Source organism: Symsagittifera roscoffensis, chromosome 5 (genome assembly GCF_963678635.1).
Source record: "Symsagittifera roscoffensis chromosome 5, txSymRosc1.1, whole genome shotgun sequence".
NCBI lineage: Eukaryota > Metazoa > Xenacoelomorpha > Acoela > Convolutidae > Symsagittifera > Symsagittifera roscoffensis.
In genome coordinates, this window is record NC_087066.1 from 24,241,472 (window position 1) to 24,256,038 (window position 14,567).

General features: G+C 40.1%; 2 protein-coding genes across 3 annotated transcripts in view; both read right to left on the minus strand.

The window, feature by feature from the left end:
• The window catches only part of LOC134846426 (transient receptor potential cation channel subfamily M member 3-like), a 43,143-nt gene extending 29,129 nt beyond the window's left edge, over positions 1–14,014 (minus strand). The window contains exons 1-9 of one of the 2 annotated variants that reach the window (XM_063863780.1): positions 13,782–14,014; positions 4,836–5,009; positions 4,453–4,692; positions 3,784–4,166; positions 3,317–3,464; positions 2,480–2,653; positions 1,785–2,149; positions 988–1,131; positions 149–290 (exon numbers count right to left, since the gene is read on the minus strand). In XM_063863780.1, coding sequence (XP_063719850.1) covers positions 149–290; positions 988–1,131; positions 1,785–2,149; positions 2,480–2,653; positions 3,317–3,464; positions 3,784–4,166; positions 4,453–4,692; positions 4,836–5,009; positions 13,782–13,805 — 1,794 coding nt within the window. In that variant the 5' untranslated portion in view covers positions 13,806–14,014. Of the gene's footprint in view, positions 1–148; positions 291–987; positions 1,132–1,784; positions 2,150–2,479; positions 2,654–3,316; positions 3,465–3,783; positions 4,167–4,452; positions 4,693–4,835; positions 5,010–13,695 lie in introns of both variants that reach the window. The other variant, XM_063863779.1, reaches the window with a different exon arrangement.
• Positions 1–14,567, minus strand: part of LOC134847010 (zinc finger protein ubi-d4-like) — a 601,556-nt gene that overhangs the window by 423,533 nt on the left and 163,456 nt on the right. The gene's annotated exons all lie outside the window — the stretch shown is intronic.

Here is a 14,567-nt window from a genome sequence, read left to right on the forward strand (position 1 = left end):
TATACGAACGGCACCGAGTGGCAATGAATGCTGGCTAGAATTTTTTTGCTTGAGACAACAAGTCTTTATGTATATTCTTTACGGTTTTCGTGTGCCATATAAATTCAAAACATCAGCCGGAAGTGAGAAAACGAAAGATATAATTGACCTTGCAGTTTGAGTGGAGTGCCAATTGCATGAGGTGTCTGTTGGGCCAGGCGAGACTCTTCTGTCGCACTAGTCTCCTACTCAGTACGTGGTCTGTTTTGTAGCATGTGTCAATTGCACCCAAAGCAAGGTCCTCGAACTGTCTAAACATGATCGAACTGTCTATCATTTCAAACAGGTAGATTAAGCGCAAAAAAACACAGGCAAATTTTATGATAAGTGTCCCGAATAGTAGTCTAAATCAATAGCAAGACTCTCCCCTCAAAGATTCGAACCCCTGACCTTCTAAAAGATCGACTTTGGTACAATTTTAAGATGTCCATTTTTGGCTGACCAACTCTACAATTTTCAACGCGTTTTTCGGCGGCATAGGAAGAGGAAAAGGGCAGGGGTTTTATTTCAAAACCTTCCAAAAACTGTCTACAAACGATTTTTTGACTTGTATTTTCAAAAGCATCGAGAAAATCCAATCAGTCCCTGGTCTGCATGTCAAAATAGACGAATGGAACGTTTAACCACGGATTAGGCACCCATAAAAAGGTAAACACGCCTTAACTGAGTTAAGGTAAAATAAAGTTAAGGCAAGTTTTAACTGAACTTCAGTCACCTGAAAAAAAATTTAAGGAAATTTTCAAGTTATGTTAATTTAAGAGGTAAGTTAAATTAAACCAAATTAAATATTAACCTGAAAAATAGACGTTTTCTGAAGTAAACTACTATGCAAGAAAATTAAAGTGAAATAATATATCAGTACCGCCGTCATTTTTACAACACTGAACAATGAACAAATTATGAAATAGTTTCTACTTTCTATAAGTTAAACAGCCGAGTTTCACTTACTCTGAGTTGTGAATGAACTGTGGTCTGTACACATCCTCCCCCGGCCACAGTCTGCGTGAGAGCCTCCTCCACATCTCACTCCCCACCAGGGCGACTGCGATTGGCTCCCGCACAAAACCCCACAGGAACTTAGACATCTCCAGTCTATAGGAACAATTGGATATTCTCAAATCAATCAGGAAATTAATAGAATAAAAAGGTAATTTAAACTTATGCTAATGTATTCATCAGCATCAGCCAGAGACTATCTGAAAAATGGGGGTATATTTTGATCTTCATAAGTAAGGCTTTTAGTCAGGTGCGGATCTAGAATTTTTTCGAGGGGGGGGGGGTGGATTTTCAAAAAAATGTTCGAAATATTTGTCGACCTTTTTTTTAGGTCGGCCAAATTGATTTTTCGAGCTCTCCCAAAGCACTTTTTTGTCCCTGTTTTGACCAAATTTTCTGCGCAGCAGGCAAAATTTTGAAAAAACAGACCAAAAAAGGCGTTTTTAGGCACTTTTTGGAAATCGCGTTTTTTTCGGCGCGCGCTCCCCCCTTAAAATTAGTATATATTGGCGCCAGAGGTGCCTTTAGAAAATTTTTAGGGTCCATCACCAAAAAAGGATATTGGAAAATAGTACAAATGTGGGACCCTTTGGGTCGGCAGTGGGTCGAATCCCTGAGAAAGAAAGCGTCCGCCCCCCGCCCACCTCCTAAATCCGCCCCTGCTTTTAGTGCAGATAGTTTGAGTGCTTTTCAAATGATTTGAGTTAGGTCTGGTCAAAGATAATACAAAACAAGGTTTCATGACTCACTTGTTCGCAAGAATCGACCAAACAAACAGCTTCCCAAACGGGTCGTCAAACGTCCGGAAACAGACGCCGCCTCGTTTTGGCATGTTGATCCGAAACTCCTTATCCTTCAGCCCACATAAAACAGAAAGCACCTTGGAAACATCTTTCATCGACAAAAGCTTTCCTTCTGAAGTCTTCAGCTTCATTGATTGGAAAACAATATAGGTCAGATAGTCATTCGACTTGATAGCGTAATTGTAGAGAAATTTCAATCGTTCTTCAATTAGGAACTCCTTCATGGAAAAGTTGAAATCCAGGAATAGCTGGACGAAGTCGGTTTTGTTTTCCAGGAGAGCTCTCATCATCAGCTTGCTGGAATTTTTGTGCTGAAAAAGATTGATTGGTTAATTTATGCATTTAGCGTTCTCAATTTAATGCTATCAGAGAAATTTCGATGGAACTTTCTGCTCATAATCGTACTAAATAAGTTTCGTTGAAGACAACTTAGTGAAAATTTTTTAAATCCACGAAGGAAAAAACTCAACAGACGAGCAGTTTAACTCTTTTAGAGAGAGCCGCTGTTGTGTCCCTAGTTCAGAATTAATTGCAATTTTAGTTATTTTCTAAGCTGGGCAATGTTGCCTCACAATAAAGCAACCAGCATGGATCATGGTTGGCCGGAAACTTAGTTAACTCACCAACGCTCCGCAACTTACTTGTGACAGTTGCATGTCTTTTGTGAGGACATCGTTGCGTGCAGTATCTGGACGGTTCCAGTTGAAGCAAAGTTCAAGGGGGTCCAGACTATTTTTGGTTTGCACAATTGCATGTAGAATTGCACTGTCCAATTCACCCGATGTTCCAGTTTTGCCAACTTTACACACTGTCACCTGATAATAGCGACATTTCTTCAAAAATAGCTGGATAAACTATTCAACTACCAAAGTCGAAGCATTTAATCAGACGGCTTAGAAAGCTTTAAATTGTTTTTTTTTGTGCCGACCATCCGACCATTTGAAAAATGGGGAGGAACTTGGTACAAATAATCATCGGACTGGGTTGAGTGATATATCATATTAAAGCCCTTTTAATCGTGATTCGAACGACATTACAAAATTTCCGAAAGTTCTGGGCTTTCATCAGATCCTTTTATTACATCACTCACAAATCAACGATACTAATCTGGGAAAAAAAGAAGAAGAACTTAAGTATTTTCTTAAAAATATGGTGGGAACATTCTGCGCTACTTGCACAGCAACCGGATCTCCTTGTTTTTAACTTGAAAAAGTACTAGCAATAATCAGCATTTTGAGCTTTTTTGATAAACTCTCCTCAAATGGAGAGACACAATTCCAATCCTTTGATAGGCTATGGAGTCGATTCTTGAAGCAATAGTCGACAATAATACCTATTCCGACAATGAATGTCAATTTAAATCTCCTCGTTCAAAAATAGTTTTCTCTCAATCTTCGCTGCTTTCATGACTCGTCTAGACGCTTTTCTGTTTTTTTTTTCAAAAAAAAAGAAAAAGAATGAAAACCGAATGTGCAAACCATGTTTTCGAACTGAACAATGGATAGAATGAGCTCCAAAAATTGGGTGTCATCTTGTCCTTTCTTATTCGGAGTCGAAATGTCTCGAATTTTGTTCTTGAGCGTGTCTCGTTTGTCCTGCGGTATATCTACACCTCCGTCCTCTTGGCTGTAACAAAAAAAGTCCAAATAAAACTAAGCACTGTAAAAATTACATAAATTATATAGAAATCAAGACGTCCGAAGCATCAGAACGTTCGATTTTAATACCGTGGTTGCTGCTATATCAAAAATGGTGCAGAAGTTTCTGCAAAAACTGTGTTTGCAAAAATTGGCGCTACGGCTCACAAGACGTGCGCTGCAATTTGCACGGTGAGATCTTGTAAGAACCAAGCTTACTTAAACTTAAATATTTAACCTCCGGGTTCCTCAGACTGGTTAATTATATATATTTTCTTATAAATGAATCCAATCTGAGTGATCATTACCGACTGTAGCTCTTCATGGCATAGATAATGCAGTCGGAAGCCCCTCCGACACCATCACAGACCACAACTGGTATCCCCTCCCTCAAGGTCTCCAAAACAATTCTGAAGGTCAAAAGGTCACCTCCAACCACGACAACTACAACTGGGACCTTTCCTATGCTTTTCTGCGAAATGCTGCTCTGAACTCCACCAAAAGTGTCTGAGTTAACTTCATGTTTGTTGAGATATGAAAGCAATTGTTGGGTCAAATTCCAGTTGCTTTTGAATTGATTCTGCTCCTGGGAGTCCTCGTGGGTGTCGGTGAAGATGAAGAAGGGGTGACTGGGATTCAAGGGGGTGGTGTTAGGAGTGGCTGCATGTTTTCGTACAACGTAATGAAAGTCCTGGAGAAAAACTAAGCTTCTTAAGGTTGCATGACTTCAAAAAAATAGAAGTTTTTTTTCAGTTTGTATAGTAGTCAAAAATAGTAGTTTTTTTTTCAAATTTATTCAATTTGAACCTTGCCTTTTTTAACTTTATTGACTAATCTGTCGTGAACTGATTTTTTGATTATTTGACTCAACAATTGAACTATTTTTCAACTATTGGGCCTTTTATACCCAATTCCTTCATAAAGAATTACTTTTAAATCTTAAAACTGTACGCAGAAAACAAAGTTATTAAATTAACCAGAGCATGTTCGTCTCTTTCGAAGTGAGATTTCATTTCTTCATGATTATCCACAGTTTTCCATTTGTTCACACCAATACACCTTATCCTGTCACGTGGTGACCCTGATGACGTCAGTGAAGGCGTAGTTGACGTCACCCACATTTCGTTCTGCATAATTCTGACGTCATTAGCCAGGGCTGAACTGATTCCCCGATTGAGGCCAGAAGTCAACACCCACGACTGGGAAGTTGAAGCCGCCTGTGAAAAACTTACATTTTTTTGGTCTTTTGCCAGTTATTAGAACTTGCTGTTTAACTTACATACCATGCCTACAAATATTTAATGCTTGTTGGATGAAACCATCGCAGGGTTAACTAAACTAAATCTCAGGTCAGAGCTACCTTGAGTAGTCCCTCTTTGATGCAATCTCTCTGGTATGGATCCATCTTTGTAGAATGGGAAGAATTTTCTAGAAGGGAAATGACAAGATTAGGTGGGGTCATCTCCCAATCAGTTAGCATATGTTTGACCAAGTCTTCCAAAGGCACATTTTCTTCATCATCAATGCAGGCCATCTGAATAAGACAAAATGATCTTTTGCTGATTCAAACAAAGTATTAAATTCACACTTATGTGTATGTGGTCTTTCGATAAGTCCTCCAGAGCGATAGATCTCGCAAGAATCTTGAAAGAGTTAGTTAGTTCTCTTGCATGGAACGTCTTGCAAGACAAACATTTTTGATATTATTTCATGATAAAAAAATGTGAAGACAAACTCAAAAAAAAACTTTCGAGTCTTCAGGCATTTATTTGGGTTACAGCAGAGAACAATGTAAACTTGGCAAGGCTAGCTGGGTTGAACATCCTGCAAAATCTTCACCTGTCCTGGAAAGTTTTTTGGATTTGGCGATGTGAAAAAAAAACATCTTCTACTTTTTGAAATAAGTCCCGTGGTTGCACAAAGTCTAGCTGTTGAAAACTTTTTTGGGGTCACTTATTCATTCGTTTGATCGGTGCATATACAAAACACAAAACAGTCCCATACAAAACAGTCCAATGCAAAATAATCCACAAAATCATGTAATGAAGGAAAAAAACAGTCCAATACAAAACAGTACGGTTTAAGATAGCCGACTTGATCAAAATGTCTTCAGTTGTGTGTGTGTGTGTGTATGTTGTGTTCAAATCGATAAAGCAGAAAGGAATTGGAACAGTTTTATAATGCACAGCATAAAAATTTATATTCACTCTGTTACTTTTTATTTTAAACGATAAAAAATACAAATTATATCTAAAAAATCATTCTGGGGAAACTGCTAAACATATTGCTAAAAATTTATAAAATTGTTGTCTTCTTTTACGAACCTTATTTGGTTTCTTCACACATATAAGTATTATCTTCTAGGAAAAAAATTCATGCTTTTGAATTTCGTGCTAAAAAATTAGCTGCCTTGAAAGCCGGTTATCTTGCCAGACCTTGAAGACTTCTGCATGATATTTGAGTGATATTCGCCATATCTTAACAATCTCAAAAAGTAGCAAGATTAACTTTAATTGTGTGAAAAACGCATTCCAAAACCTAACTACCCTTTTATGCTTCGACTATCAAAAACGACCAAAAGAAAATGCAACATATGTTTCATCGTCACTTACTCCCGGCCAATAGTGACCAAGGAACGTTGTCTTGCAAATTTGCCAGACAACGTTCCTTGGTCACGATTGGTCGAGAGTAAGTGAGGATGAAACATACATTTCATTTTCTTTTGCCCCGTTTTTGAAAGTCGAACGAAGCATAAGAGAGTATAGTTAGGTTTTGAAATCTTGCGTTTCTCACACAATTAAAGTTAAACTTACTGTATGTTGCAAAGGAAAGATGCCCAAAAAATATAGTCTCGCAAAAAAAACTTTAAAACTCTTAAAAGATCTGGCAATATAATTTATTTGTCATTTTCCTCAACACATAGATATCTCATTTCCAAAGCTTCTATATAATTGTGCAGAATAATGCAAATATTATAGAGATTAAACTCAACTTTGAATTATCATTTTCAAATTATGATAAAAATATATATTTTCAAACCAAGAAGGTTTTAAGCGTTTCACTTTATGCTACCTGAAATACGCTAAGGAGGTTTTTGCCCCGACTCCTCTAGATTGTGAACGAACATCTCATAAACCTTTTTCGTTGCGTGAAAGTGAGGCAATAATACCCAGCCCAGAAAAATAACCAAAAAAGTGCATATAGTTCTTAAGCAGGGGCACAACTGCGATTCGCCGTCATAAGATGTACAGCTGGTATGTTGGTCCCTCCCCTCGTGGATAAATGGTCTTAAAAAACTATAGCTCACGGAATTATGCAAAATTTTATGTCTCTCACGTAACCGATAATTGAGCAAAGAGCAACGAACATGTTTTGATTTGTAAAGCACAAGTACTAGTGCTGTAGAAGGGATTTTCATTTGAGGACGTATTGACAGCACGTACAGGGGGCGGATCCAAGATTTGTTCGAACTGTTTGTGATTTTCTGAGCTCTCCCCAATCACTATAAAGACCCCATTGGGAGCAAAATTTTTGCGCCGCAGCTAGATTTTTAAAATACAGGCCAAAAAACGCATTTTAGCTTTTTTTTGGGACAATTTTGACCAAAAAAAATGCCTTTTTTCAGCGCGCGCTCCCATGCAAATTTAGTATATAATGGCACCAAAGGCGCCTATAGAAAAACTTTAGAGTCGGTCAGCTGTGAAAAGACGGTTTCGATGTGTTAATTTAATCCTTTGAATAAGTAACCGTAGTTCAGAAAGTTAGTCGGAGATAATAAAATAGCTGTCATCCAAAGGTGACAGACAAACTCCGAAGGTTAAATACCAGTTAGCGCCAGACAGATAAATGAATTAAATAGCACAACTAGAAATGGAATATGAACTAAATTTAGATACTATGACATTTCCCTCCTTGTAAGAATTAATGACTCTAATCAACGTATCCAATGCATCGATGTTAACAGTAATCAATAGGGTTAATAACAAGTTTTGTCAATCAACTACAACATCTTTAAAACACAAACTTTTGAGTTTTTGCCGTTTCACAGCATGCCCTCTCCCTGGACCTCCATATGATAACAGTTTTGTAAGTTGTTTATATAAGTTTGTTACTCATACTTCCTTTTCTCCTCCTTTTCATTTTGCTCCCGACTTATCCGTCTTTTGGATGTTATCGATCATGACTGCCCCCATCTTAGTCACTGCGGTTCGTTTTCTTCCAGACCGTCTAGAGCTAGTTTCATCCAGTGAACTAGCTGAATCTTGACTTGAGTAGGAAACAAGTCGTTGTTTCCGACCCCGCTTTTTCTCTTTGGTTTCTGGAATTTCTGGAATTTGTTCCGCCTCGCGTTCCGTCTCCTGTGGTGTGATTCCTCCGGTATCTCCCTTCCTTTGGTTCTCTGCGATTTCCGGCTCGCGTGCAATTGTGTAGTCCGTCGCTGTCTCGTAATTACTAGGTCGAGTCGTTATGATTTCAGGCTGTATTTGGTCCTGTCCCCCACTAGACGTTCCTTGTCCGTCTTCCCTAACGTCTGTTTCCCCACTTGTCGGTTTGGCTTGCTTCGATGTAATTAGCGGCAAATGGTCCTCCGCGTCCGAGTCTGAGTCCTCCGCGATTTCCAAATTTTGGAATCGTGACTTCTTTCCCACGGTGCTATGGAAAGTTCCCCTGGTGCCTTTTGAGCTGCTTGGCTGGTTACCACACGTTAGAAACTTTCTTTTTAGGTCCCATGGCGTTGGTGTTGCCGCGATTTGTCCCGGCGCCCGTTTCTTCTGAATTTTTGCCTTCTTTAGTGCTACTCCCGATTTTCTAAGCACAGCACCATTACTCATTTCAATAGTGTGCTTACTTTGATTAACTATGTCAGAATTTAATGGTCTATACCTATTTATATTCCGCTCCCCGGTCCTCTGCATCACCACTGCCGGTGGTATTTCTACTGGGTCACTTGGTGCCCGCACAATTCCAGGCTCGTCATCCTGGTTAGCGGCTTGGTCATCGGCCAATTTCAGTGGTCTTCACCTATTTTTCAGGTCGTACTCAGTGTGCGATCGGATTCCCCAGTTGGTATCCATAGGCTCCGGCATTGCTTGGGCGATTGGGTCTCTTTCATCTAAACATGCAGATTTTGTTCGTATTACATTTTCCCAATTTAGGTTCCGTAAAGTAGGCTTTTTAGTCAAATTTCTGAGGACCGTGTTAGCTTCCCGGCCGTGGTGCGCTTCGAACGGTGTTATGTTGAGGGTGGCGTTTTTAACAAATCTTAAAGCTCCGAGGGCTCTTTCGACCATTCGATCCAAGGGTTCCGGTTTATCCTCCCGCGCATACGTCAGTACTGAATTCTTGATGCTGCCAATCGTGCGGTCGACAATCCTGTTGCCCTATGATCGTTCACTGGCGAGATGAGGATTTAAATTCCTTGTTTATGACAAAATGCCCTAACCTCCTTAGACATAAAATTTGTTCCTTGATCAACTCGAATTTGGCGCGGAACTCCATGGGCAATTATGTATGCTTTTAAAAATTTAATAATTTTATCCGATCGCTTCGAATTACAGACCATAGCCGATGGCCAACGTGAGAACCGATCCACCGCCACCAAAACATACTTTTTAGACTCCTTCAAGTAGTTAATGGGCCCCCAAAAATCCAGTTGTACCGATTCATTCGGTTCTTTTGGCTCAGGTATTTTCCCTATATCATTCTTCGAACACATGTTTTTCAAGTTCTTACCCGCTAATGTGCATTCCTGACAATTCCCGGCGATAGTTGCTAAGTTACGGAACATGTACGGGTTCCAGATGTCTTTAGCCGCGTCGTACATACTTGATTTCCCGTGGTGATAATAATGTAGCCTATTGGCCACCGCCGCTTGCAAGGTGTTAGGGATCACTAGCCTCTCGTCCATCCAAAGGCATCCGTCTCTTACGTGAAAGTCCTGAGTATACTGCGCAAAGTACTTTTTCATCGCTGCAATTTTTGAGTGTAACTGAGGGTCTTTACATTTAATTAAATTGATAATGGCTTGTAATTGTGGATCTGAATTATATTGTGATTATATGAATCGAAGATAAAATAATTCGGGAAGAGCGGTTTGTTTACTGACGATTTTGCAATTTCTCAGAATGACGGACATAACCCTATTTTCCGGATTAACCGGTGGATAACTTTCGCCAGGGTAGACCGGCGGAATGGAGATAATAGTATTTGTTTTAGTGCTCCGGACTTCTGTTGTAACCGCCTGCATATCCACATCAATCTCCTCTGTTTCATCGCTACTACTAATGCTAGGGTGTCGTTCCAACAATTTTCTGATTTTTTTTCCATGATTAAATTGTGTTTTATATTTTGAGTGTTTGTTGAAGAATTTGGAGAAATTTTGAGTGTTTTTGAAGAATTTAAATAACTAAAGTCAGCTTCAATAATAGTCCCAACTAAATTATTACAAGACTTAATTGACCTGCCGGAAATGCAATTCGTCGCTCTGTGATTGGTCCAATTTCCATCGCATGATCGTTCGCCCTCTACCGGTCGTTTTCTATTCGATATATTACAAACGCGTCTATTTTTAGTAACCGGTGGATACTCGAGTCTATTTTTGGAGAAAAGTTCTTTTTCAAATCCGAGGGCGGATCTAATTCTACTAATTTTCGCCACCGTAAACATACTGTCGTAGGTGCTAACCGGTTGAGGCTCCAAACTGGGATGCCTTGATAGATAATCAGCGAGTCTAATTTTTGCTCCGGGTTTATGCTCTACTTGAAAATCGAACGGTATAAGACGATCTAACCATCTTGTTAATCTGCTGAACATTGTTTTGTTCTTTTTGTTGTTCTAATTTAGCAATGATACTAGTGCCTTATGATCCGTAACTATTAAAAATTTTCTTCCAAGCACATAGTTGCGGAAATATTCCACCCTCCACACAACTGCCAGCATTTTTAATTCATTCGTTGAATAATTTTTCTCTGCCTCGTTTAAATACCGGGATGCGATTGATATCGGCCGCCAGCCGTCGGAATTTAGTTGCTCAATGACCGCTCCGAGCCCGTTACGACTAGCGTCACACACAATTCTCGTGTCTCGGTGTATATCAAAATGCCGAAATTGTACTATGTTAGCCACCTGCGTTTTCAGGTTTTCGAATGATATTTGACATTCGTCGCTCCAAATATAATCGTTTTTCCGGCTTAATAGTGGGCGCAATGACGCTGATGATTCCGCAAGCGCCGGAAGATATTTGTGCAGGCTGTGAATGGAGCCCATAAAGGATTTAAGTTGTGACACCGTTTTTGGTGCTTTAAGCGATTCGATCGGTTCCGTTTTTCGGACGAGCGGTGTTATTCCGGTACGAGTTATTTTGTGCCCCAACCATTCACACTCTCTTCGCGCAAATTGGCATTTAGTGAGCTTAAGCGACATATTCTTGCGAACCAACTTCCGCAAAATTTTCTCAACTGTCGAGATATGCTCAATCTCCGTGCCTTTGGTGACCACCAAAATGTCATCAATAAAAGCATCGCAAAATTCCGAAAGGATCGTATCCACCACTCTTTGAAATTCCGCTGGCATGGTTGTAAGGCCGTAGAACCCCGTTTGAAAACGATACGTGCCCGTTGATTTTCCTCCCACCCGCGAAAAATTGCATTGAACGCTCGTTTCCGGGCTAAGTGGTAATTGACCGTACGCGTACGTAAGATCCATAGTAGAAAAAAATACATCTCCTGGTTTCCGTTCGCTTATCGTTTGTCCTACCGTATCCATAAGCTCTTCAATATTCGGCATTTGGTATTTATTCTTGTGGACTTGCTTGTTCAGCTCCCGGGATTCTAACGCTAATTTTACTGATCCATCCTTTTTGACTGATATTACAATCGGAGAAACAAAATACTTATCCGAACATTCATTCAGCTTTTCAATGTGTCCTTGTCGTAAAATTTTATCAATTTCCTTATCGACCTTATCCTGCAATGTGATTGGCACTCGCCGTCTGTTTTGTTGAATTGGCGTTAACGTTTCGAAAAAATCTGCGTGTACCCTATGAATCTTCATTTTTCCGACTCTGTTAAAAAGGTTTTCAAATTGCTTACTGAAATAGGTCTGCCAGTGGTCTAGTGAATCCGCCACATCTGTTGCCTCAACCGCAGATTGATCGCTCTGTACCGACATCACATTCTCCTCCGGTGCCTTCTGCACTATCTGTAATCCAAGATTTGGCATTAGGTCTCTCCCAATAATTGATTTTCTGCTTCCTCCAATCACTCTGATATTCGCGTTGGTCACCCATCCGTTCGTTTCCAACAATACGTCCATCGTTCCTAGTAGTCGTAAGGGGTTGTTTCCGCAGTCCCTGAACTCATCGTCCGCCGGTGCCGGTGCCTTCACCTTGACGCCTGCGGTGCCCAACGTCGGTTTCAATTCCCCAACGGTGAATATCGAAATCGGTGATCCACTATCTATCCAAACGTTTGGTTGCTTTCCATTTACCTTAATTGGTAGTCGGGCGCCGGCCACTTTTAATTCTGTTTCTCTCCGAGATCTGATAGCCATGACCACATAATCTCCTGAGCTATCCGAATCCCACGATCGTTGCTTCTTTACCGGCGTATTAACCCAGCCAACGGAATTCTCATGCTGCTAGTAAGTATCCTCCGCGTCGTTTATTTCACTAGCTTCCATATCCTCCTAATTTTGGATTAGTCCACTGCCGGTCTTCCCCGATTGTTTCGCTTTCCCCTACAAGTCCTTTCGTAATGTCCAGTTTTCCGGCAGGAGTTACACGTTGCATTTTTGGCTGGACAAGTTGTGAGGTGTTCCGGAGTAAAATTGGGTTGATCACAATTATAGCATCTTCTAGAACCACCCCCTCTCATTTCTGCTCGCCCTCTAAACGATCCACGGCCCCGCTGTCTATTGTTTCTGTATCCTCCTCGGATGGCTCCCACCGGTTCCGTCTTGATTTGGAACGCTCCAGCTCCGCCGGCAGTGCCAATAGTTCTTCCCTCGGTTACTGATCCGTATGACTTAGCATATTTGTATCCACGTTCATATGAAAGTGAAATACGGTACACCTCCTCTGGTGTCTTCGTCGAGCGACATAACTCATTTTGGGCCTCCCTATTGTTCATGTTCACAATGAACACATCCCGCAAAATCCTGGTCTCCAATGCTCCAAAATTACATCGGGCGGCCAGCCCACTTAACACTGAGTGGAACTGTTCCAGCGATTCTCCTATTTGTTGCTTCCGTGCCAATAGTTGGAATGTCTCGTAAGTTTCGTTCCGTTCCTTCCTGAATTCTGTTTCAATAGTATCCAAAACTCTAGAGTACCTTGTTGTAGATAAATCCAGGTGTGGTTTCCTCTTATGTAGCTCATCCTGTCCTTTCTCCCCCAGACACAAATACAAGTTCGAGATAAGCGTTTGCTCCGACGCCAGCGATTTGTCCCGTCTACCTCCTCTGGTAAATCTGTAACCTGCGCTGCGGTTAACGTACTGGCATAATAGAAATTCTTTGGGTTTATACTATGTTTGGCCACCATCCCCCATTGAAAACAATTGAACCAAAACTCCCATAGCATTGGTGGCTCTGCAAACGTCGAGGGCCAAAACGATATAATCCCCAGCGGGTTCCCCCCCCCCCCCCCCCCCACTTTGGCCTGCTGGCTGCGCCATGTGAAAAGACGGTTTCGATGTGTTAATTTAATCCTTTGAATAAGTAACCGTAGTTCAGAAAGTTAGACGGAGACAATAAAATAGCTGTCATCCGAAGGTGACAGACAAACTCCGAAGGTTAAATACCAGTTAGCGCCAGACAGTAATAAAAATTAAGTTAAAAAAAATTTGAGAAAAAAATTCAATTATATTCAATGTGTTTTTGCTATCAAAAGTTTGTTCTGGTTTTTTTTTAAAATGTGATTTGAACTTAAGTTGGATCAGCACTCTTTTATTATAAGACTTGATATCAGGTATCAATTGAACATCAACATTTAAATGTCGAAGCCTGTGTAGTGGTCGGAACATTCGGTGCTACTTGCACAGCAGCCGGTTATCCTTGTTTAGATATAAGCTCTTAAGGTTAAACTTGTCGTATTTCATTTGAAGAAGTCGAATATTAAAATGGTTATATTCTGAGGGATTATTATTAATGCAAACTGCGACCTTAAAACGTGTCGTTAACACAGCGCCAAATTTACAATGTATGAACTTAAGTGAACTTACCTGGCTTGTTAATGGTTCAACTTCTATTTCGTTAACAAAATTGACATATCCTTCAAACTTTATCCAAGTAGTCCTCTCTGAATCACCTGGAAAGAAGCTATTTCGCGCATGCCGAGAAGTTTCCAAGTTTTCCAGAGAATCCATAATTTGTGGCAACAAAAACAATTAAATAAAAAAATGAAAATTTTTTTCAAAATGATAAAATTGGTCTACAACTGCGAGCGAAGTTGTTTACTTAGTAAGTTGAAAATGTTTGGCGTGTATCTGGTCGAAGCTGAAAATAATTGAGGTCTAGTCGATGAAGTATTCTTCTAGCTAATATCAGTTTATCAGTTGCACAGTCAACGCATTAAAAATCAGCAAGTTGTGAGAGAAAGTGTTTTCAATTAAATGAAGATCAATGAAGAACCTCTCATAGTACAGCTAGCAATTTAATTCGTACGCTATAAATTTTTTACGCAAGTATGAATATGCTTATGAAACTGTTTTTTTAAAGATCCAGGGGCCAAAAACACCCGAATTGTAATTGTTTCGAGGCAGTTAACCCAATTTTATTGCCGAGCGAAGTCTGAATAAAGACGATTCTTGAGTCCCTGTAAAAAGCAGGGATAAAAGATGGGTCCCGTCTTTTTATATTGAACAGTTGGAAAACGCAAATAAACTAACTATCATGCTGTTTTTGAAGAATTCAGTGCCAAAAAAAACTCCTCCGCAGCCATGGAACCGTATAATACTAGTACCGCGAGTTCTCAAAAAAAGGGCAATTTAAATCAAATGGTCAGTACAAACTATCCAGTTTGAAGCAAACAAAATAAGCTATTCCTACATCTTTGAATTCTGAACCATTTTGTAATATGTTTTCTCTCTAAAAC